General features: G+C 38.1%; 1 protein-coding gene across 1 annotated transcript in view; it reads left to right on the top strand.

Annotated features, from left to right (window-relative positions):
- The first annotated feature begins 216 nt into the window (after positions 1-216).
- The window catches only part of EYA1 (EYA transcriptional coactivator and phosphatase 1), a 146,441-nt gene continuing 121,877 nt past the window's right edge, over positions 217-24,780 (top strand). The window contains exon 1 of the mRNA XM_059468836.1: positions 217-255. Within this exon, the coding sequence (XP_059324819.1) occupies positions 223-255 (33 nt within the window). The 5' untranslated portion in view covers positions 217-222. The remainder of the gene's footprint in view (positions 256-24,780) is intronic.

Raw genomic sequence — 24,780 nt, 5'->3', positions numbered from 1 at the left:
ATTTTCAAGACTGATTCAATTCTTCAAAGGCAACTGCTCCCAACTTGTGAATACTTGTTAGTTGCTGGAAAGTTGCAGAAGTGAAGATCAGCTCCTAGTTTCATGCCAACAAATTAATCCGCCGATGTGGTGCTGTCTTTTCCACAGGTGTGTGTGTGCTAGCACTGTCTGAAGCTCCCTGTAACTAATAGCCCAAATATAATTTGGAAGGAGAAATCTTCAATGGAAGACCCCGAGGGAATAAATGGGAAGTCTGTAAGTAAACAACTTGTCAGTCCTGAGAAAAAAAGTTGCGGCTTTTAAAGTGGCAATTATTTTTGTGGCAACCAAGTGAAGGAAAGTCTTAAGAGAACTACATGCACTTTAAGTGATTGGAAGTAGCAGGGAATGATGAAATTAATTGAGAGATGGAGGCTTGTGCTAAAGCTACAGAAAATTAAGTATGGCTTTAAAAATATTTGTCTTCAATGATTCATATTACAAAATGATGGTTGTTGCTTTCTCTCAGAAATATTTGGCCTGCTGTGTTTATGTGTTAACATTTTTATCTGTTGGAGAGTTTTCTTCCCATTATTTGAAGTTATTTCTCTTAGCCTTTGTGAATATATGCAAATACTGCTTCTGAGAAAACCAAGTGCAACTCCTAGCTGCAAAATCTTAAGAACAGTGGCAAAAAAATGTAGTAGCATTGTTGTTGTTGTAAATGCCTGTTTGTAGAGTCACATTAATAAGAAATTTTGCAAACTATCAAGCACAATTAAGAATGTTTAATGCATGGTCAAATGATTAGTTGTGTGTTTTGGATTTGTTAGTTTAATTTGTGACATCATTCTTGGCACTCAGTGAAATTCAAAATACTACATATATGTCTTTATTCTGAATTGTTTAACAGAAAGTGTGTGTATTGAGATTACCTTGTTTTTACCAGTTGTAAAATCAGTACAAAAGCTATTTAGTAAATTTAATTAGACTTATTTCCTGCATTTTTTCCTCATGTGTTTATTTTCTATATTTGACAGTAGTCTATTCTCTCTCACTCTTCCCTTTGTATTTTATGTTTCTATATCCAGTTTTCCTGATGCTTCCATTTCATGTAGCAACAGAGTAGAAAAAACCAAGTCCCTGATGAAAAGCCTGTTGTGTTGTGTGTTTTTTGTTACGCTTCATGTGTAGTGCAATTTTTGCTGTCTGAAGCAATATGGCTTTGATTATTTTCCAATGTTCATTTGTTCCAGTCTTGTCTCTATGTGTATGTTTGGATATTTATCCATCACTGCTACCACCATGTTCACTTTCAGGGAAAGGGTGGCCATGGTTACCAACAGGCACTAAACAGGGATGGTCCTGTTTGCAGTTGCCATGCCAGAGCTTTCAGCACCACCCAAGCTCCTCGTTCTATTTGGAATCAGGCTTTCCTTCATGCATGAAAAGCCATTCCCTGATGCTGTCAGGATTTTCTGTGGCTTCCACTGCAATACTTCCCCTCTGTGTGCCTGGCATAGGCTGGGCTCCGTGTGCTGTGGAGGGTTTGGGCTGGGTGATTGTGTGCTGGGGCTGTGTGTAATGATAAATGTAACTGTCGCTTAACATAACAGGAGTGTGAAGGGAAATATTTGTTCATGGTTTGGCACCACCAGCACTCCTGTTGGGGTTATTCATTCCGTTCCTACTTTTCACCACTTGGTCCAGGGAGCCTGTAAAATGCTTCATTTGCTCAGAGTTTCCCTTCACATTACCCAAGTGGGTGGTAGTTATTGATGCTATCAGGATTATCAAAATCTAAGCCTGTAACTTCTGAATAGACTCACTGCACTGGCCAGCACTCAGGCTTCTGTAAGTTAGGGCTGAGGTGCCCACAAGGTACATGGTAAAGGGCAGGGTGTGACTCCTCTGATTGCAGTGTCATTGGAGAGGTTTAAAATTGGGGTATTAAACCCTGGAGTCAGATCCTTCAATTAGATCTCACTTGAAGTCATTCATAACCAGACAGTCTGCTGCATTTGCATCAGCCACTTGACCAGCAGGGAGATTTCCTAAAAGCAGTCATCAGAAGGCAAAATAGTCTCAGTGAAAATAAAGGTGACGGCATGAACATTGGTTTTTGTTTATTTTGCTCCGTGTGTGTGCATAGAAAGTAAGAGAGTGTGAGGGATAGATTAGCACTCTGTAATTAGAAACTAGAAACCTTTTTGGGATTTAAGATCTCAAACACATGTAGTGACTTTGAAAACCTGGTGATAGTCCATAGGAAAAGAATAAAACTTCCCTACACATACCAATTGAAAGGTAATTTAATTTTGCAACTGGCCAATGCAAACTATGTGGTGGAAGCAATTTCAGGTACATGTGGATAAGGGAGGAGCTTTATTCAACAACTGACAAATGAAGGTGGATAATATAAAAAAAGTTATCAGACAACAGTATGAGAGAGTATATGAGGAAGTACTTTGCCATTGTCTTTGGCCAAGATTTCTCTTTTGAGGAAGAGGATGGTGTTGCACTTGGGAATACAGCCTGTCAGTGTTAATGTGTACAGAGAATTCCATAATAAGCCCAGTAAATTCACTTCTGCACTTCTGTTACCCTCACACAGCTGAGAGAGTATTTTAGCCATTTCCTAATCAAGAAATGGTGCTAATTGTACTAATTGTCACCTATTTGATTTGCATTCTGTAGGAAATGAATTTCAAACTTGAGCTTGCAGACTTGAACATTATGTCTGCCCTTGCCTTTCCTTTACTAGGTGCTTGAGAAAGAAGCAACATACAAACCTGAGTCTGGCTGGACAGAGGATGTCAGTGTTTCATCCTGTCTGAAAATTTCACTGAAGTTCTGTTGCTTTCTTTCCAAGTCCAAAAAAGACTTTGAAGATTTTTTGCTAATGATATATGCACCTATCAAAGATGGTTCATTCATGTTTCATCAAGCTAAAACAAATGGTTGAGTTTTTTTAATTAGTATTTTCTTCATCATCCTGAAGGGGCTTTTCTGTCCCACTGCTCAAATATACTTGAGAAATAAAAAAACAACCTCGTGTTTTAATTATTTTTGAGATGAAAATGTCATTTTGGGTGTTATAGAAATTCTAATTGTAAGGAGCCTGGGGCTGTGTAATAGTACTTCTTATACCAAATTGATTTTAAAAGAATTGTGCAAAATTATCATTGCTTGTATTTGTGGTAGGCTAAGTCTACCAGTTCCAAACTTGGCATTGACATGAATCTATTGCCCTAGAAACCCTCTAGAAGCCCTAAAAACATGACAAACAGTGAGAAGATTCAGCATGATAACCCAGGTGGTTAGAGGTACCCTGATGATGACTTCTTAAAAAAACTCGAAAAAGGCAGTGTAGAGGTCAGCAAGTATTTTATTTCATTTGATTTGCCTTTTTTTTTTTTAATGTGTGGGATTTATTTATTTGCAAAACTCAGCACAAGAAAATTTTCACAAGTAAATACTGGCATGTTTTTAGCAATTACTATACCCTCTGGGGATATTTTGGAGGGCTTTTCTTCCATAACTCTCTCTCTGGTACCAATATGAAGTTATTATATAACATAAAATAATTTTCATTCCTAACCTGTCCTGGCTCATAATTGAAAATTCTCATTGCAAAATTGCACACCAAGAAGAATTTTCAGCAAGGAGTGTTTTTGATGATGGAGTTTGCCCATCTGGAAAACAGAGCGAAGACTCTGAGGCCCTCAGCAGTCAAGGTAGATCCAAATGGTGTGTACCCAACGAGCCAAAAAAGGAGGTGCTCTTGGTCCACTCCTGCAGTCAGTCTTCTCTGATTCCCCCCAGAGCCCCCAAACCTCAGCTTTCAGTCAGCACTCTGGGCAGCCTGGCTGTGTATTTCCAACTTCTTTCTCCTCCCTGCTGCCCCCTGGACCCTTCTCCCATGCCGCGTACCGGAGGGCAGCACTTTGCACCGAAAATTCACCTCCTACCTCCCTTAGTGGAAACACACAGAGCAAGTAGCTGGTTTCTGCAAGAAAGGGGGAGGGAGAAAATAAAAACCCAAACCAAAAAACATCCAGCACCTGGCTGCAGCAAAATAATGAATTTTGCAGCAAACATGCGAGATTCTGTGGAATCTTGGAAAAATGCCAGACTCCACGACCACAGAAATGCTGAGTCCATGGGGCCCAGAGAGAGATGGCTGGGGCAGTTCACATCTCTCTGTCTTTGTTTCAAGCTCCTTGCAGTCTTACTGAGGCATCAGATTACACTCTCTTCACATTTTCAAGGTTATCTTCACTACCAGAAGGGCTAGAAAGTTCATTTTGTTTCAAGGCGAGCCAGGATCCGGCGGCACAACTCTCGAGCGGTTTCAGAGGCCACGGCCACGGTGATGGCATGGCTGTGCCTGAGGGCATGGCTGGTGACCTGCACATTTGAACAGCATCATCAATGACATGCTTGTCATGCTTACTCACATTACCTGTTTGTCATATTAGGGAACAAAGTCTACGAGGAGGAAGGGTGAAAATAGAAGTATTTTACCTTTGGTTGAAAACTTAGAGTGTTGTCACTGTGAAAGTCATGCATGTGCTGCCTAGTTTTTGTCAAAGACTGGCAAAGTTCTCCCCTCTGTGTTCCCCTCCTGTTCTGAAGAAATGCGTGACACGCTTCCTTTTTGGAAAGCTCTGCAAGGCAATAACCAGCAAGCACCATGCAATTGCGATCTGTAACTGAGCCTATAAAATGTAATCGCCTGCACCATTCCCACTCCCCTTCCCCTCTCTATCTGAAATTGGTAGAATATTGGAAACATAAGCCACAAAACCCACGTATTACGCTCAGTAAGTGTCAAAAAGAATGAACAGCCGGAACTAGCTGATGTATTTAAGTTCCCCAAATTGAAGTGAACTGCTGCTAGGTCGTCTATAGCAACTACTCAATCAGTAACTATTAATAGAATTTTTTCTTTCAAAAGGTTTTAGTGAAAATACTCCCGAAAATTGTAAGCTGTTTGTGGACAGTTTTAAAACATTATTCACTACAGGCTTTTCATTCATCTATGTTTGCAGAAACACCATGGAGAAATTCTTGTAATTTAAAATGTACCTTTCCTCGTTGGTGGCAGAAATCCTAAAGTGCCGTAGGCAGCAGTGCTTGCATCTCTGACAGAAGTACTGCTACCCACAGCTTGTAGTGTTTGGCAGATTCCTCAAGGTCACAAAGACCTTGCAGGGGTTTTGTTGGGGTCCATACACAGATACCACCACTTTTCTTAGTTGCAAATCCTTGTTTCCTCAGAGGGGTGGAACTTTTGCTTTGTAACAGAGTGAGGCATTTTTAGAAGACTTGTAAAAGTGGGCATATGAGAAATACACAATCCATCTGACTTTTTCCAGCCACTGTGTGCAACTATTCAGCATGGAGTCTGTTCTTGAAAGTCTTGATGAAGTTGTAGCTTAGCCCTTAACAGTAAAAAGCAAACTGCCAGCGAAGTTTATTTTCTTTTTTACTAGGTTTTCTGGACCATTGTTCCGCTTGAGGAGCCATGTTTGTTAGTTTTGGCTCTCTGACTTCTCTTCCTTAAGGATAAACTCTCCTTAGGCAGTTGTACAACTATGCACTGAAAGACTGCATAGCAGTTTATTCACAGCCCAAGCTCCAGCCGAATTCAACTGTGTGACTTCCTGGCTTAAGCAGGGGTGCATCCGTAATGTAAATACCTACTTGATTCTGTGGAAAACCAGGAGGTTTTTTGTTTGCTCTTGTAAAAGATTCCTGCGGGAAGCTTAACTTTAAAGTTGGCATCCAGCCTTCTCTGCTGTGACTCGGATACTGATCTGATTTTGTGCTTTCATGGACATTTTTATATTTGAAAATTTTTAATTCAACATTAGCTTTGCTTACAAGCTACAGAGCAGAATAAAATCACATTACAAACATTGTAGTATTAGATTTTATCACCATTTATTTCTTCTCGTCTGCTCAGGGATTTCTACATGTTCGGTAGAACTAATTTGCAGTCAGACACTGAGGTCTTCTAGAAGGCCAGCAGGCTCCACAAACTAATTTATCCAAATAACCAATCCCTCATAGGCCAACCATAGAAGGACACCAAAATGGCCTAAGCAGGCAAAGCCCCCTTTTGAAGTCTGGAATGTTTTGACTGACTTGAAACAGGCGGCAGGAATGAAGGGATAATTTTCAGTGACCCATGGGACTTTTTTGCCATTTTCAAATATTAGGTAAAACAAAGAGAAATTGCTTGTTCTAATTTAGAAAGACTTAACAATCCGGAAGGTAACCAGACTCAGAATTGAGTACTAAGGTATAGAGCTGAAGTTTACTTAATGCATTGAAGGTTTGCATCTGGGTATATGGTATTTACACATGCACACATACACGGGCTGCTTTACGTGTACATGCACATACCTAAACTGTTTTTTGAATTTGACTTTTATAAAAAAAACTTTAGTACAAAGTATATTTTTGCAATATTATGTGGACTACCTGGAATGCTGTTTTTAAGTACATACGGTTTTTCTTGAAATAATAATTTCAAGTTAAAAGGATGTATTTCTGTTGCTGCTTCAAAAGCTGGGGTAGTCACTCAGATGCCAAGACTTTCATGCCATCCCTGTTTTATTCCACCCCCTGTCCTGGTGCCATTTGAGTAAATGTGGAAATTAATACAATTTTAAGTGTGCTTTCTAGTCTAAAGGTACAAAGATACAAAGGATAAGTATTTTAATGCATACATAAACCCAAAATTTTCTATGAATACTTCTAGGGAGAAAGAGAGAATGTGAATATTTAGAAATAAAATTAAAACTTTACAGATCAGGCGTTTCATGTTCAGCTACTTGAATGAGCATCTTAAAGGCAGTGTGGAGCAATCACATGGATTTCAACAACTTTTTTAGAGACATTCTCTTGTAAATTTGGTCTCAAGTTTACCATGCATATTTATGGGATAGGTAGAGCCCTGTATTTAGCAACACTAATGACACAGACCAACTCCAGCACTCAGCTTCATCCCCATGACATTGACTTTCAGGTAAGCTGGACCTTCCCAGCAGAAGGAATGTTGTCTGTAAGAAGGGTCACTAAGCCTGTAGTGAAGCTGCTCTACCTGTGCTTAATGGAATTATGTTTCCTTAAAACAGTATTTTGACAAGGATTTTGGTCACCAACTCACCCTTTTCCCTCTGCCGTCTTTGGTGGTTCTTGGCATGGGGCATTGCTGTGCAGCTCACATGTGTGTCCTGATAACTGTATGGATAGCAATGTCAGCAGATGGGAGGTTCAAGCTGGCACTTAAATATTTATGGTACTGGGTTGGGCTGTGGCTGTCACTGTCACTGTCACTGTCCTACATACAGAACAAACTCCTAGTTTTACTTTATTATTTTATATAGGATATTGAAATATAAGTTCCTCCCAATTTCAGATTTCTCTGAAATATTCATTCTTACTGTTGTCCTATGGTAATAGAAAATACAATAGAATGACAAAGAAATCCTGTTTAAGTTCCATTTTCAATCATGTATATACTGACCTCAGATTAGTGGATTTCAGAAACATGATGTTTAAATTAATGTTATTTTGGTGTGAGTTTATGTATGTGTGTCTGTGTGTGTCTGTGTGCATGGAATGTATTAGATTAAATTAAGTTACGTTCCAGCTTTTACTTGAGGAATATAATTTTGTTAGTAGTTAATAATGTTAATGCCATGATTTTCTCATATTATGTTTACATATATGGCTACAGTAAAATCAAATTATATTTGCTGGGGGTAAGATTAGTGAGTCAAGGAGCTGTTTACAACAGGAGAAATTTAAATTCAGGCTTGGTAGGAAAGAGATTCTTCTCTATTTCTGTCTGCCTTGCTGGAGCTGTACTGTCTAGACTGTCCTGGAAGTCGTAGACTCAGTGGTCTCGTGGTCCGTGCACAGCACAGCAGAGTCTGGCAGGGAATAGAAAGCTTCATAGGGATTTCTCATCAATCACATAGAATTTGTCATTTCGGCATTTTTGGCATTCAAAGCCTTATATTCTGCCACCACCATTCACATGGGGTGGACTTTCCACTGTACTGACAATGCACCTCTACAACCGTGCAGTGCAGCACATGGGAGAAAATTTCTTCCCAGCCCCTGTGGAGGTCAGCTCCTACCCCAAAGCACAGGATTTGATTATCCTGATTGTAAATTACAGAGCTATAAATGCTGTTAGTGGGCACGAGTCAAGGAATAAAATTGCTTGAAGATTAAAAAAAATTGGTTTTATATATTTTTTAAAATTCTATTTTAAAATAAGAAAGTAGGAGAGTAAGTAATTTCAGATGCATTTGCATACTTTCCTTAGCCTGTGGAGTAATTTTAAAATATAATCTAAGTGTACCATTTGGGCAAAATAAATGGGGATTCAAAGAGCGAGACCTTTTAGAGCAAGCACTGCTTTGGTGCTCATAGATTCAGGAATTCACTCTTGCTGAATGTGTGTTTAGTACTGCAGATATTTTTAGAAAGTAAGCATGATCTATTTTTTATTTTATTTTTATTCTTAATAATTGGGCATATTTTTCATGTTTGACCACCCTTTTAGGCCTGTAAATAATTTAAAAGATCTAAAAGTATCTCAGTATTCAGAATCAACTAGTTAAATGCTTATATGCCTGGCTTTCACCTTCAGTTATATGTACATGAAGAAAGAGTCTAAATTTAGGGTTGCCCTGTTCCACTTCTATTTTTCTGCTCTAGTTTGAACCATTAGTTTTTTGGGGGACAGGCAAGGCGTATTTAGTGGTGGGCTGATGAGTACCTCAGATCTTTGTCCTTTGCAACAATACTTTGAACAGGGAGAAGGTGCAAGATCTGTGTTATGTTTTTCCTCTGGTTTTTGCAAGGCTCTGTAAAAGCTAAGTGGCACGTCAAGCAGGTTTCTATAGTGCAGACACTGCACAAATCCTCTGCTCAGTCCCTGTAAGGGCTGTATGCTGCCATTATGCTTTCTATAAACAGAAGACAAGCACACTGCCAAATCCTTGCAGCGCTGGACATCAGCTCTTTCTGTTCTTAGCTTGTTTTGTTTATTGATGCTCAAAGACTGTCTTATTTGACACTATTGCATCCGCTTTTGATCAGCAGGAGCAAAGAGTATCATGCACTTCTTGGTAGCTTGGAATCTCCATCTTTGCAATTTCTTCTCCATCTGCAAGTTTTTAAAATAAAATAATTACCTCTGAGGAGTGTAATTCATTTGATTTTGTATTTGGTCTGACTAGTGAGACTTAAAGACAAAAACTCCTCAGAAGCAAACACTTTCAGGGCTGGACAGAAAAGCAAGAGCCTCATATGACAGCTTGAAGAACCTCAGACTGGGACTAGCACAGGAGAGAACAAGAGGTAAGTGCCACCAGATTGGAATAGACAACTTATCCTGGTGTTCTGGGACTGGTGGCAGACACTTAATGAGAGCAGGAGGAAGAGAGCAAATCCTGCTTTTGAGAGGATGGAAGATACATCCAAAACACTGTGTTTAATGCTGTCCTTCATGAATTTGCTTTTGGATATGTGTGTGCTTTGATTCTCTGCAGTGGTAAGTTCCACAATATAATGATGCCTTTTCGAAGAAAGTGGCTCTGTTGTTTTATGCTGGCTGCATAATAACTGCAGCAAAAACATGGGGTTGTTAAGTTTTCCTGACATGAGAAATAATGACTTGCCAATCTGTTCACTTCCTGCAGTCTCTTTCCTGATTTGGTAGAATTCTCTTGTTTTCATGACACAAAGGTGTCTCTTCCAAGCTGAAGAGCCTTGTTTTTTCCCGAGGCTGCTGGTGAGCTTTGTGTGAGAGATTCAAGATGTGAGCACTCTGGCTTTGTGATGTTTTCTGTTTTACTCTGTGTTTCCTTCCTAATAGTTTTAAACACTACTTCCACCCTTTTGACTGCCATTGGCCACTAAGGCCTTGTTTCCAGAAAATTATTGGCCACAACTACAAGATGTCTTCCTTGGGAACAGTAGGTAATTTAGAACTTATCCTTGCGAATTCTTAGTTTGAGTTGTCTTTAACTTTGCATTTATCAACACAGAATTTCACCAGCTCTTGTCATGTGTAGTCACCATAAAAGCAGCTTTCTGTAGGCAGATTTACTTTGAGCTGACCTGAGTTATGTAACAAATTTGTAACCTTTCTATTTCTCGTCTTTTCCAGGGTATTTATGTTTAATAGACCAGGTTGTTTTGCAATTCCACTAGTAACATTGTGAAAACTGCCCACTTACTAGTTCCATCCTTTAAATAGTAAATCATGACAGATCTTTTATTTTACCTTATGACAAAATTGTTTAAGAGCTTTTGGGTTATGAGAGCTATTCAGAAATCTAAATATACTACATTAACCAAATCATCCTTATCCAAATAATCGTTAACTCCTTACAGAAATGCTAGTGATCTTGAAGTTATGGCTTCTCTTTACAAAGTTATGCTTTCTCTTCCCCATTACATCATACTCCCATGTGCCTACCAATTATCTTGTTTATTATAGCAGTTGATTTGATCATGCTTCCATTGTTTTAGAGCTCTTGGGTGAACTCTTGAATCTGGCTGGTTTGTGTCTCTTCATTTTGTTAATCTTTCCCAAAGCTTCTGCTGATACTTTGCTGTCAGAGTCTTCTCTTCTTGGATAGTGAGCATCATGCAGAAAATTAATTTAACTGTTTCTGTAATAGTCTTATCTTGACTGAATTTTCCTTTGTTACTACAGTTAAATGTTGCCTTTTTGCATGTTTTTAATGAAGTTTTTGTATTAATCTGAGACAATAACAAATGGTTCTTCAGGGCTGGGTTATTTTTTGGCCTATGTTTTCCTGTGTTTGCATTTGAACTGAGCCCTTTTCCAGAGGCTACTGAACATGAGCCCTTTTCCAGTTTCAAGTATTTAACTGTGGTGTGTGGCACTCAGCTTGTGTAATGTCTCTGACAGACATTTAGAACCTTTCTCACTAAAGATGATCAGTCAAAAAAGTTTTGGAAGCTAAAACTCTGTATGAACTTGTGATGAATTAAGTTAAATAGTTTTCACAGAAAAACCCCAGAAACTGGGGGCACTGGCATCAGTTGCAAATCAGGAAGATGTGATTCCAGCCCCCCCCACTCTGGTCTCTGGTGATGGTACTTTGGGAGTCTGCCCATGACAGAGAGCTTGGGCCGGTGCAGAGAGGTGAATGAACACCTCGCCTCTATGATCAAGTGTTCTGCCCACTTGGCTACAGGTGAGCAACTTCTTCCCGACAAACAAGAGGAATGGTGCTTTCTTGGAGGAGTAGTTTGAATTCTAGCTCTAATCAGGCAGAAATGTCATTTAAAATCTCTTTTGCATTCTTTGGCTTGTGAGATAGGGTTGTCGGAAACACCTGCCTCAGCCACCTACCCCCTTTTTCTTTTGTCATCCAATCTTTTTGTTAAAAGCTCTGTCTCCAAATCTTTCTTCTCCCCTTGCTAGTCAAGTTTCTGGGTAGTTCTGATTTATGGTCTGACTCAAAAGGGAAGACAGATAGGTTTTGGGAGAGTGGGAACATAACTTTTCAGAAGAACTTGCATATGGGAGTGTATTTTACTTTCCTTTTAGAACCTGCTTCTCACTGACCAGGAAAAGATACTGCTGGGGAACATTTAATTATTTATGTAATATTAAGGTCAATTAGTAGCTTTGTGAGTTTAAAAAAAATATATATGTCCTTTATATCTGGGGGAAGATCAAAGACCCATTCTGGCAGGTGGCACCGAGAGAGGAAAGGGAAAAGCAAGCTGTCACCTAAAGAAATTGCATGTTCAGTTTAGAGCAACATATGATGGAAGACTAAATTTTAGAGTTTTAAGCCCATCTGTTCTAAAAGCAAATTCTGAGAATTGAACGACCTATTTTATTTTTTTAAAATATGATATTTTTTTAATGAAAAATGAATTATTCAATACTATTAATGAGTAATTCAGTGACTACTTTTTCTTATATTTTGGTTGAACAGATGCACTGTTTGAATGCTGACACTTAGACAGGGCTTTGTCCCTGTAGTTAAAGATCAGTAACCAGTCAGATCTATTGAGACTCAGGCCCCAGGCAGTTTAGCACCCCTGGCTTCAGTGGGCGCTTGCAACGTTGCTGGGTAAATCTTAGAGCTTGGGACTGAAAAGACAGTCTGCATCACCACGCCTGTGCTCTGTGGCTAAATCCTGAGCATGTCAGCTGGAGTGCAAAATGTGTGGTTCTGCTCTTACCTTGTGCTCTTCTTTCTACACTTTATTCTTCCTCTTTCCCACCTCTGTTACGTTCTGTTCAAGAAAAGTGTGTCCTAATTAACATGCATGATTCCTCTGGCACTTGAGTTGTGAATACTCAACTGGCAAAAGTGCTAAAACCTTGCATACCTTGCACTGTCTGGTACCAGCATAGTTTGTAGATCTGAGAACAGCTGATAAGATCATGAGCCCAACTTGGTCAACATATTACAATTAAAGGTGTGTAGGTGACAGAAGCTGTTTCTATTTTAATTATATCTCCTCCTACTCTTGTTTTTTTTTTTTTTTTGGGCACCAGCAATATAGCAGCTCCAAATCCCTTTTCTGTCTCTTCCCAGGCTTCTTCCAGAGAAGAGTTAATCCAATGACCATTGGATTATGTCATTATATAATGACATAACAAAGATTTTATCCACTTGTTGACCTCCCCTTGAAAGGTTTTGGCATATAAGTGGGAAGAGAGCAAGAAGTGTTAGCAGAAAGAAAGCAGTTTTAATACCTTAAAATTCTGAAAACATTAATTGCTTTTCTTTATTAAAGATTTAGACAGTCTGTGGGTGGATCATTGTGATGGTGGGGTGTGATGACTCCTCTGTACTTGAAATGCCAAGATGCATTGACTGCTTGTCATCATGTAGTGAGAAGGGTCATGCTGGCACCTTTGAATTCCTGGGCCTTTTGGAGCCTCTCCTGTGTGTTAGAGCTGTTACCTGCATGTTATGGCATTCAGTGTATTGTGCAGGAGGAGGTTGTGCTGAGCAAAGGTAGGTAGGGAGGAAGGAGAGAATTGCACTGTGCAGTGTAATCCAGGAGTGGGTAATAACATGCTGTGGAAGATAATTCTGAATGGGAGGTGAGGCAAGTTTGGGAAAAAAAGAAGGATGTCATTTGCTCCTTCCTTTTACCTTCAGCTGAAAGTACTCCTCCACTTACTTGCCTTTCCCAGCCTTTGATTTCTCATCTTTGTTCTCATGTTTTACTGGCACAGAAAAGTCCTTTATTTCAGTTGACCGAGGATCATAGCAGCACATACCTGAAAAATTATTTGTGCCTCTGAGCTCTTCAGTCTTCTGCCACAAAAATAAAAATGGATGTTAAATATTTTCCCAGCATGACTTTGAGAGTTATCAATTATGTACTTCTGCTGATGAGCGTTTTGACAATTTGCTTACTTCACACTAATGCCAGATATAAACTGATGCAGTTTAGGTCATCCTGACTCCTTTCCTCAAGCACTGGTACAACTTTGGCTTCACTCCCATTGACTGTCAGCTGGTGCTAATAATAAACTGCAGATCTCAGCTGTCTTTGCTGAAAAACCAGTGCTCTTTTGGGGACTTTTTTTTCTCTGCACTCATCTTATTCAAGCACTGATGTTTTGTGCTGCTGATTGTGTTTCTCATTGTCAGTGGCTAAGTAGGAGAACATTATTCGCTGCGAAGTGTTCACAGGGCGTTCAGCATTAGAGACAGCTGCTACAAATAGAAGTCCTGTCCTTGGTTTTGCTGAGCAGTTGAGGATAGTTTGTGTCAAACGAACTCAGTGGGAGATTTTATGTTGTTGTTACTGCCGTTACTTAGAGAGGATTGCAAACTCTTGCCACATTTTTTATTGCACATGGCATTTACTGTCATGGAGTTCTTGTCTTAGTATTTTTTCTTTTTACAGGGTTGCTTGGCAAATGTTTCATGCTTAAGTATCTTTCGTACCAACTCCTTGTGAGATACAAGCTTAGAGGGCATTATTATTCTTCTTGTAAGCCTTGCACCCTGCTGGGAAATTGAGAGTTACGTTTATAAGTCAAAGAGGATTGTCAGAAACAAGTGGTGCTGACAAATGCAATGTGTTTTGTGCTTTAACATTTGTTTTCTGTGAGTAATTTGCATGTATAAAAGTAACATTTGAGTAAATTAAGTGATAGGAACTGTTACACAGGACCTGTGTAGGTCTGCCAAGAAAAATAAACATGGCTGTGATGAAGTGTGTGATGGTGGTGTTAGCAGAGCTGGAGAGGCTCTTGGAGGGACGCTAAGCAAGCATCATTGGGATCATAAACAAGCTGACCATGTGGAGTCCAGGAGCTGGGCTTCTGAAACAGGCATTCCCTAAATCCACCACACCCCTTCATTTTACTGTTCATAAAGGAGTTTTAAAACTTTGTTATTTTTATCAGTTCTGAATCTGTCAAAATTGCAGGACTGGATTAACTGTAACATCTGATGTGTTTAATCCAAGATCTTTGTGTTAGCCTACACTGTCACTAAAGGCTTCCTGATTGCTCTGCTGACACTTTTTAAACATCTAAGACTTCAGTAAGGAGGAAATTAAATTTTTCTGCTTTGAGATCTCCTTGTGTAATTGGATGTAATGTTCTGGTAGTAAGGAGGGTTTTGTTGTTAAGACGTCAGTCTGACTTTGGGAAATGAATCCTCTCCACGGTTGTCCTGCAAAATGCTTCTGTGACTGTGATGCCCTGTAATTTGTCTCTGCCTATTCTTTGTCTGCAAATTGAGACAGTAATGTTTTCCTTCTCATCATATTAGTCTAAATAATTTGAGTTAGTTGTGGTAAGCTTCTGTTATATATAGAGGTTGCACTAAGCAATGTCTTATAGTCCTGAGCATTGAATTTATCATTTTGAAAGTAAAATGAGAGTGCCAGGCATGAAAAATGAACTATGAAGATCTATGAAGATCTCTGTGTAAGTGCTCACAGAAACTATATTCCAGTGGACAAATACAAAACACACAGAGACTGACCCATATGTTTTTGAAGTGATAAAGATCTGAAGTCTAGATTTGAATACTGTGTTATCTGTCCCCATGGAGGGAATGAGAATTGTGTGTGCAGAGCTAAAGCTGTGAATTTGATCCAGAACTTTCTTCTATATTCGGTAAATACAGTAATTTCTCTAAAGTCATATTATTTGTATGACTTCTTCTGCTTAGTGAGTGCACACACTTTTTATCATGGTTGTTATATACTTTATGAAAAAAGGTATGCTTTGGTGCTATTTAAATTCTAGAGCAATTATTTTCTATAGCAGACATTGACATTTTAAAATGCTAAGCACATCTTTAAGTGACACTATTCAATACTTTCACATTGCTTTGTTCTCATCTGGTCAGAATATAGTGTGGGAATATTCTGCAATAACCCAAAATATAGAATATATTTAGTAGTTTTTTAGTATATTGAGTAGCTTCATGCAAAGTGGTACTGGGAGAAAAATGAAGAAAATGCCAGGATAAATTAAAGCAAATTTTAATTTTTTTCTTTGGCTGTTCTTAAGATTGGACAAAGTTAGTAGTCTTACTTTTAGTCATCTGCTGTTGCTACTGTGTACAAATGATACTACATGAACAGAGGGCTACATGATGCAATTTTAATAGCAGCAAGAATCTATTCTCTTGTAACTTGATGGTTTTTTTAATAATGCAAATTTTAGAATCATTATTTTTACATTATAAATATAAAAGTATTTGCCATATGTATTTCTCCTATTTAATTTATATTTAACTGTGGTTGGTCTATTAATCTTTGTTTCAAACATTAAATGCCTTCCTCATGGCAGCTGTCCATTTACTAGTACCATGACTACTGGCATGTTAAGTTCAAAGTGGAATGTCTTGGAGAATTCAGATAATATATTTAGTTCCTGTCACCAGACAGCACAAGGCACCAGTGCGTCTCGCTCACAGAAGAGAAAGCCAGATACTTTCTCTGCAATGTTCCCCTTCAGCTAATATAATTTGGGGTAGTTTTTTTTAGCATAAGTGGTAATCAAGTCTATCAACATGATTTTTGTTTCTGTAATCTTTAGTGTTATGAATACCTGGAAGAAAGTTTTAAACAAAATAATTTTAAAACCAATGCCAGAGAGAATATGAAGGAGATTATATGGGTTTTTTTCCCAATGCTTGAATATATTTGTGACAAAAAATAAGCTGGAGCTGGAGGGGATGCAGAGCTCTGGGTCTGAATGATCAGCCATTTTAAAACAAATTAGAGAAGCTTATAGAAGAGAAAACTTCCCCAAGAGCATATTGAAAGGCTTAATCCATATTTCTAGAAATTGCAGCTGTCAAGCTTTCTTTTATTACCCGAGCAAAATGCTGTGTCAGGTGTTACAAAGAAGTTTGGCCATGCATTTAGAAAATTAATAGCTTCCTTACATCAGATGTGTTAAATAGAAACATGTCTCGTTGCACAGCCAATTGTCCTATTTTGATGTTCCTACTGAAAATTATTTCTTTCACTGTATAATTTACATTCAATGATTAAGCTATGAGGAAAGACTCATCTTCATGCATGTGAAAAACATTTCTAGGATGAGACCTATTGCTATGCCAGTCTTGCTGCATAAAGTGTCAGGTGCTCCTGAGAGTGTGCCATTCAATCATAGGGAATTCCAGTGTGGAACAATAAAGAATTGCAAACTTACCACAAGGAAAAAATTGGTATTGACATATTCTTATGTATCCCTAATAAACTGTGTTCAGTTTATCCAAAGAACAAATTGACAGCCAGTAGAAGTATCTCACAATGATGCTCTGAGAATTAGTGGTTAGCTTATTGAAAACTGCACTACTCTAATGGTGAATTTTTTTCTTATGTGTAATTTCCCATATTGAACTTGGTGTTTATTGTCTCTCACCTTGTCATTGTGCACCTCCAAGAAGAATCAGGCTTCTTATCTTCCTACTGGGGAAAAAAAGAGCAGTAAGATCAAAACCAGTTCTCTTAGCCTATTCTCATACAGAATGTTCCCCCTAATCTTGATAGCCTCCTGTCCGGCCCTTTCCAGTGTCTTATACTGGGAAGGCCAGAACTAGTCACAGTAATTCAGATGCAGTCTCTTAAGCGCCAAATAGAAGAGGGGAAAATGTTCCATGATTTGCTGCTTCCACTCTTGCTAACACAGCCCCATATTCTCTGGCTTTCTTCACTTCTCGTAGCTCGTGTTCAAATGCTCTCTCATCCTTTTCTGTAAATCTGCACCCAGTCAGCTCCCAGCCTGCACTTTTGCATGGGGATGTTCTGTCCTGGCATGGGGCTGGGCACTTCCCTTTGTGGAGCTCCATGAGATCCTACACACCCATATCTCCAGTTTATCAATGTCCCTCTGATGAGCTGCAGCTTTCCCCTACCAGTGTGGGAGGGCAGAGCTGCAAACTTGTAAACTTTGGGGAGGGCAGTCTGCCCTTGTAAACTTTGCAGAGGGCAGTCTGCAAACTTGTTCAGAGTACACATCACCCCTCTCCCTGCTTCTTGGTAAAGATAGCAAGCATTATGCGCTGTATTGTCAATGCCTGATAAGATGACACTGGCACCTACCTGTCAGATGGCCTTTACGTGGCTGAGCACAAACCTTGAAGCCCAAATGTTTCGCCAATTCTCCACCTGCCTGATCTTTTACATACTTGTCTGAAAGGATACCATGAGAGGCTTGCAGACTCTTGTCCACAGAGCCAGTTGTTTCATCTCACAAGCAATCAAGTTAAGCACAAATCCTCCTTGTTAAATCCATGCTGGCTATTCCTTTCTATCTTCTAGTCTGTCCTGTGCCTAAAAATGGTTTCTGAAAGGTTTTGTTCCATAATTTCCTGGAGACAGAGGTTAGGTTGACTCGACTGTATTTTCCCAGAGTCTTCTTGTTCTTCTTGATGACGATATTGCATTACTTTTCTGAAGTGTTAAGGAGTCTCCTCTAATCATTATGACCTCTCAGAGATGCTCAGTGATGGTTCTTTCCTACCTTTATCCTTACACACTCATGCCATATCTCTATACTCCTCATGAGTAGCCTATCCCTGCCTCCACCTTCTGTGTTCTTCATTTTTGTGTTTAAGCTGAATCAAGAGTGTCTTTTTCGTCCATGCTGGCCTTTTGCCTTTCCTGCTCAGATTCCTACGTGTTGGAAAGGACAGAGCACTGGGGAGGCTGTTGTTGAGGGTGAACAATCTTTCCTGGGCCCATGGGGTCCTGCCAGAGGTCCCACCTGCTCTTCTGAATGATCAGATGGGGGAGTGGGGCTGTGCTGTGCTCCTGATCTCGCCCATCACTGTGCAGTACCCACTGCTGAGTCTGCCAAACCTGCACTGCTTTCAAACTCCCTGCCCTCATAATGGGTTTGAGACATACTCCTTTCTCCCAAGATGAGAACAATTTTTCAAGGCCACTCTTATCCCTAAGCTTCAAAGGAAATAGCTTTAAATAAGCAGGCATTTGTCTAGAAATTGGCATTAATTAACAGTGGCTGCCCATTTAAGCAAAAAAGAAATCAAATGGTAAAACATGAGTGCAGATTGTGGATGTAAACCATGGCTGCTTAGGTTAGGAAATTGATCTAAGTGTGCTCTTTTCTGCTTTTTTTTCCGCTTTGAAGAAGAATGCAAAGTAATTATTGTATTTTGAATGACTATTGTTCCTGTGTAATGCTTTTTGGCATGAACACACCCCTTGACTTTTGGGAGCATGATAGAATTTTATCAATTCCTGAGGGAAGTGCTTGCTTTTGAATGACCAGCAATTTTCTGTCAGTCTATCTAATTGATAATGTTTATGCCTGTACAGTGTACATAACAGAAAACTGCTTTTGTGGCAACTTCTAAAAGCTGAAACTGGGCTACAAAATTTGATAACCGCAAAAACTATTTAATGTAGCTAAACACCAGGGCCCAAATATTTTCCCATTATGTAATGTACCAAACAAGTTCAATACCCACAACATTAAAACAATGCTTTTCCCTACTTCCTGGGATGCCTCCCGTTCCCTGCCTTTTATATTGAGGGTTTTTTTAAGTACTCCATTTGTTGCCCTTGTCTGCAGGGAAGAACAGTAATCAGTAAATTAGTGAATTTACTAATACAGTGACAAAAAGCCATAACTCTTTGGTACCTGTCAGTGGACTTAGCTTTGCTCATATTGTGAGATAAGTTACAATGAGGAGTACAATACTGAGTTGATAATTGAGACATGAAGCTGAATGTTGCAAAGACTGAGTTATGTAGATACAGGCAATGTTTTCAGTTCTCTGCCTTGTCCACCTTATCCAGTTTATGCTACTGAGTGCTAAATGTAACATGATTAATTCTGAAATTGTTAAGGAGGTACTTCAAGAACAATTACTGAAAACTAGTTTAAATTCTATTGTCCCTTCTGACTTGCAGTCAGGTTTCCATCAAGTAACTGCTGCCCCGTTGGGCTTAAGCCTGGGGATATCCTTAACACAACATGCTATTTCTGTTAAAATATAAAATCTTAGTTTTATAAAGTAGCTTGCATTATGAAGGGCTTAAACTGGGTCCATCACAGACACTTCCTTTAAGGTCTTAAATTTGCTGAACCTATATGTAAGGTTTCAAAATAACTTTATTTTCTAAAATATGCACAAATAATAATGCTGAAAATAGTAATAGGCCTGAAGTTTCATCTCTTCTTGATCCTTTAGGGGTAAGAATTAGACTCACTCAGTGGTTTCTGGAATAGTTGTGGTAGTTGAGACTCCATAAAGCAACTCAAAGACCTTAATAAATGAGCAGGTTTAAAAAGACTGCATAAGTTACAAAAGGGTGTTAATGATGGATTTTTGAAATAACACTATACCAATTTTTTTTTTTTTTTATCTCTTACATTTGAGTTTCTCATTAATAAGATTTATACAAGAATTCACAAAGAAAAAAATTAGGCATGTAGTTGAATATTAATGCAGTTGTTTTCAGCTGTGGTGAAGCTGCAGTTCAGAAATGTCCTTGATGAAGTGGTTGATTTTAAATGTTTTGTTCCAGTGACTTGCCTTTTTCTGTAAAACACACCTGAATAAAACATGTGTTTTGGTACATGCATATATAATTATGTTATATAAATACATATGTATGTTATATATTTTGGGTAAACTAGGAAGATGTTTAGAAAACTTCTCAGTAGTACTGTAACTATCATCAGTAGAGAATGGATCTCAAGTTTACATAAAAGAAAAATGATCTATTAAAGCAAATTTTGTTTTAAAAACTAATTGAATTTTTCAAGTATTTATCCCTAATCCCTTGCTTTAATTCCCTCTGTATTATCTTTTCATCTCAGCAGAAGCAAAGTGTTAAAATCACAAAACCTTTCAAAGTTGCATCTCCCAGAAGGAGACTTATAAAAGGGACTTTTACACTTAACTTTTTTAGGAATCTGAGTTAAAAAAAAATTATCAAGGAAACTCTGCTAGTGCCAAGACTCATTTTTAAGGTGACATTTCTGAACGCCAGCCAAGGTGAAGATTAGGCAGATTGTTTGTCATGCTGTTTGATTCTGCTTGATTTTTGATTGTGAGCTTTCAGGTTATACAGGGAAGATCTTCAGTATGAACCAAGTGTAAGTGAAGAATTTCAGTGTTACTATAGATAGTCCTATGAATAGTGTTTTTGCAGACCTGTTCTTCTGTTTATGACCTATTATTAGTTTCTCATGATACAAACAACATACATGTTGTTCAGTGTGGTGTCTAGGGCTCTAATCACATGTGTATTCCTAGGTACATTAAGATATTTGTAATTATTTTTAATGATTGGTACCTAATGCAGATATCATGAGAGAAACTACAACCTTGTCAAAATCAGCAAGAAATCATTGATTTCAGAGGGATGAGCCTCCCAATTTTTTGCAAGTGTAATTTTTACTCACTTGAGATAACTCCATGGCCCAAATTCCTCCCTTTATATATATGTGGCAGTTCCTACCAGTTGATAATTGGTTTGTAGTGGATTAGTCTATTAGTCTGTTGTGCATTTCCAAGACTATTATTTTGAATTCTATCTGATTAAAAGTAGACCTTTGGTGCAATTTATGAAGCTCAGTTTTCAGTAGCTGTCTCCTCCTTGGATTTCCTATTATCTAAAATCTGACTGAGGTTATGAGGCAGACTTTCCAATTATGGGGAAGAATCTCTTTTCCACTTAGGCATCTCTGTCCCCTAGCACTGTAGAAGCTGCACTCTGTCTATCAGATCCAAATGCTACCAAGCAAAGGATGACAAACACGTGGTCTGCATGACAATAAAATACTTGGTGGTTTTTCTTTTTATGTGAAGTTGGATTTTTGTTTGCTGTGGAATTTAAAATTGAAAAAAAATATTAAGTTTTAGCATATACCCTTTAACATAATAACCTTTCTCTCATGTAAAAATAAAATATAAATAAGAGAGATGTCAAAGTAAAGCTTTAAGCATTATCCTGTGTTGAAAATACACCTCAGAGTAAAAGAAATTAGATGTCAAGTAGATTCCATGGGATCTTTTTAAAATTCAGATCACATCGATCTTAAAAGGAAACTTTGGATCTTTTGCACAGTCAGATTATGAAATCAATAACTTGGATAACACATCTTGGGGAAACAATTGAAAGTTATATAAAATCCCAAAAGAGGTAAGATGGGGAGTGTGAAGGAAGTAATCTCCACTGTATGACTTCTGTGTCCTACATGTTTTGATGGGAAGTCATGTAGTACTTCTGTGTGTACCACAGCAGCCCCTGGAAGTGAATTACCAATGTAATAGCCAGCATTAATGGTAAGAAAGAAATTTATTGATGTATATTCACTGGAAAGCAACTAATAGCAGGACTATTCATAATAAAAAAAAAAAAAAAAAAGAACAGGTCCTGGAAAACACAAAAGTGATGCAGAACCATAAAAATTTTGCTATGTTTTAATGTTCATTTCCCCTTTTGTTATACTAAACAGTGCTAATAGACCATCAGACTTTTAAGATTCTTCTGCAACTTAGGTCTTAGTTAAAACTGATTACACCTTATCCAGGTATTTGTGGGTCATATTCTCACTTGCAAGGTGGCCCACTTCATTATGCACATTTCTGAAAATTAATGTTGATTTTATTTGATAGGATTTGCTCTTCCTTTATAAACACTCTATGTGTTATGTAGATAGCAATGTCTAGGGGATTTAGATGAATGTGCCTGGAAGACAGTTTTAACCATCCTCTTTCAGATGAACCAGAGGGGACAGGCTGACTGTCTTGAGGAACAGAAAATGTTTCTATGTCTAGTCAAGACATAGAAATTTAGAGGGATCAGTGACCTAATTAAAGAACATAAATTCTTTTAGTGTTGACGCCTAAAGTTCAAATGTCCTTTTTATACAGGAAACTCGCCTGCCTGGCTGCTACACAAATATTAAAACATCTCTGTGTGAGACCAGGTTTTTTGAGCATCTGGTCTGCAGCACCATGAGACAGTAGCTAAAATCTTTGCTATGCAAGACCTCCTTGTCAATCTTGAGCCTAAACATAGTAACCAGTGTAATTGGATGTTTATTAGGGGAAACAAATAATTAATGTCTTGAGATAAGCTCCTAACAGAGACTACATTCCTTCTGAAAGTTGCTCTAAAATGACTACTGTGGTTTTTTTTCTGACTGTATTTCTTTCAGGAAGAGACTCAGCATGCCTGCTAAAGTCATTTGTAGCCTTGTCTTCCATATAAATGAATGTCAAGGTTGAATAAGATAACTAATGAGTTGGACGACTTCATACTTGAACAGCAGAAGAGATGCAGCTCCAAGTTTCCTTCCTCTAATCCTTGGTGGCTTGCTGATATTCTCATAACTTTTTCTCCTCACCAACTTCTCAATGTGTGTTTCTGGAAAAAAATACTTTATCTAGGGCTTATCCAAATCAAATCTACATCATTACCACATTCACCTTGGGACAAAAGCCCTTGCAAGACGGGAATAAAATATGGAAACAGTGGTTTCCAACTGTTCTAAATCTTTACATTTTTATAACTAAATATTTAAGTGTCTGAAATCTAACTAATAAATTGAAAGCTTTCAAAATCACAACCAGGAGGTATGCTGTACCTTATAACACATGTTTTAAAAAGGAAATGACTGAATAAATTAAAACATAGGAAGACAATCTGAGTTACATAATAGCTATATGTATTAAATCATTCAGGAGAAGTTGCAGCTGAACTAACACTCTGTAAAAATGAACTCTCTGTGGTAAACTCTTCACTCACTGAACTTATTTAAAATGTAACAGAGATGAGAGTATGGTTGTACAAAATGGAAAATTGCTGCCATGGAAGAGATATGTTCAGATTTATTCCTTCCAGAGGAGAAGATGATGATTTAGTTACATACAAGGGAGAAGCAATTAACTGTATCTTTCAGTTTGAATCTGACGCTTATTTGAAATTACATTTAACCCCTAAGCAATTCTTTCCCTCTTATCTAAATGCTGATCTATAAAAGCAAGAAAACATGATCTATTCATAGAGAAGACATTGTGGATGTAATTAGAAATTGTTTACAGTCTGCATAAATGCCAGGTCTAAATGCTTTCCCCATAAATGCTCATTTAAGCATCCCATTGATCATTTTTTTTCTCAAAATGTTTAATCATGTTTTCACTTCAAGTACATGACATAACTACAACCCAGCTAAAATTAAAGTCTTAATAGCCTAATATGCAGTCCCTTACTGGGGCCCCCTTACAGACCAACCAGCCTTATGAATTCAGATCTTACTGTTTTATCTAAATTAGAAGCCAATGAGCTGGAACACATAATTTAATTTTATGATGCACTGAAAGTATTTCAGTAAGTAGTCATACAAGACTGCTACAACACTCAATCTCGGAAGGGCATTTTACAGGTTGTCTGTATAACAGATTTTAAAGGGCAAAAGTTATCCTTTATCAGAAAATGTAGAAATATTTTTCATCTGGCAGAAGGGTACCTTTATTGTTTTTTAAATAACTTAGTTTGAAAAATACTTTGCCATGTATAGAGCAAAACACTCCGTGGAGAATGAGCTCTCTTCCTATCTTCTCTTCCTTTTTTCAAAAGGGAAACTTGTCAGAGCTGCTTTCTAGTAATCTTTCTTTTGTAGCTACTATAAAAATATTAGCTTTTTTCAGAGAAAGAAACATAAACATGTATTCAGTTCCCTATATTCATATGCTAAAAGCATTAGTATTTCAGTTTTGCACTAAAACTTGCAAGTTCAAGGGATTGTCCACTCATGCATCCTGGAAAAATTAATTCCCCTACCAAGGTGGATGCAATTGGTAATTTTATAATGTATAAAACTTCTACTACAAAAATTACTTTAACTGAATGAATTTATTTAGCAGAAATTCACAGAAAACAGTAATATTAATTGGAAGGAACCCAATGAATTTCCTGTCTTGCTTTCTAATCAGTAATTTAAATAAAATCAGAGATGTTTTGCTGACATTTCAGGGAAGAGCTTTACTGTGAGAGATAGCTTGAATGGTTGCTTCATTTCTTCCTTGCTTGATGCTGCTGTTGGGGCAATGTCAGTGAAGGAGGAGAGCACAAATGCAATGTGTCCTGTATTTCCCAATGTCTTTGAGGAAGCAGCCAAGTTGAATCTGCTGCAGTTAGGCTCGTGAGAATGTGGAATTGGCTGAACTGTGAATACTTAAGTGCATTTCATTCAACAAGGCTCCAAATTTTAAAGCAGAGGTGGACAGACTTCTTCAC

Source organism: Ammospiza nelsoni, chromosome 1 (genome assembly GCF_027579445.1).
Source record: "Ammospiza nelsoni isolate bAmmNel1 chromosome 1, bAmmNel1.pri, whole genome shotgun sequence".
Taxonomy (NCBI): Eukaryota; Metazoa; Chordata; class Aves; order Passeriformes; family Passerellidae; genus Ammospiza; species Ammospiza nelsoni.
Note: the sequence above shows the minus strand (reverse complement) of the source record. Positions and strands in the feature narration are given on the sequence as shown.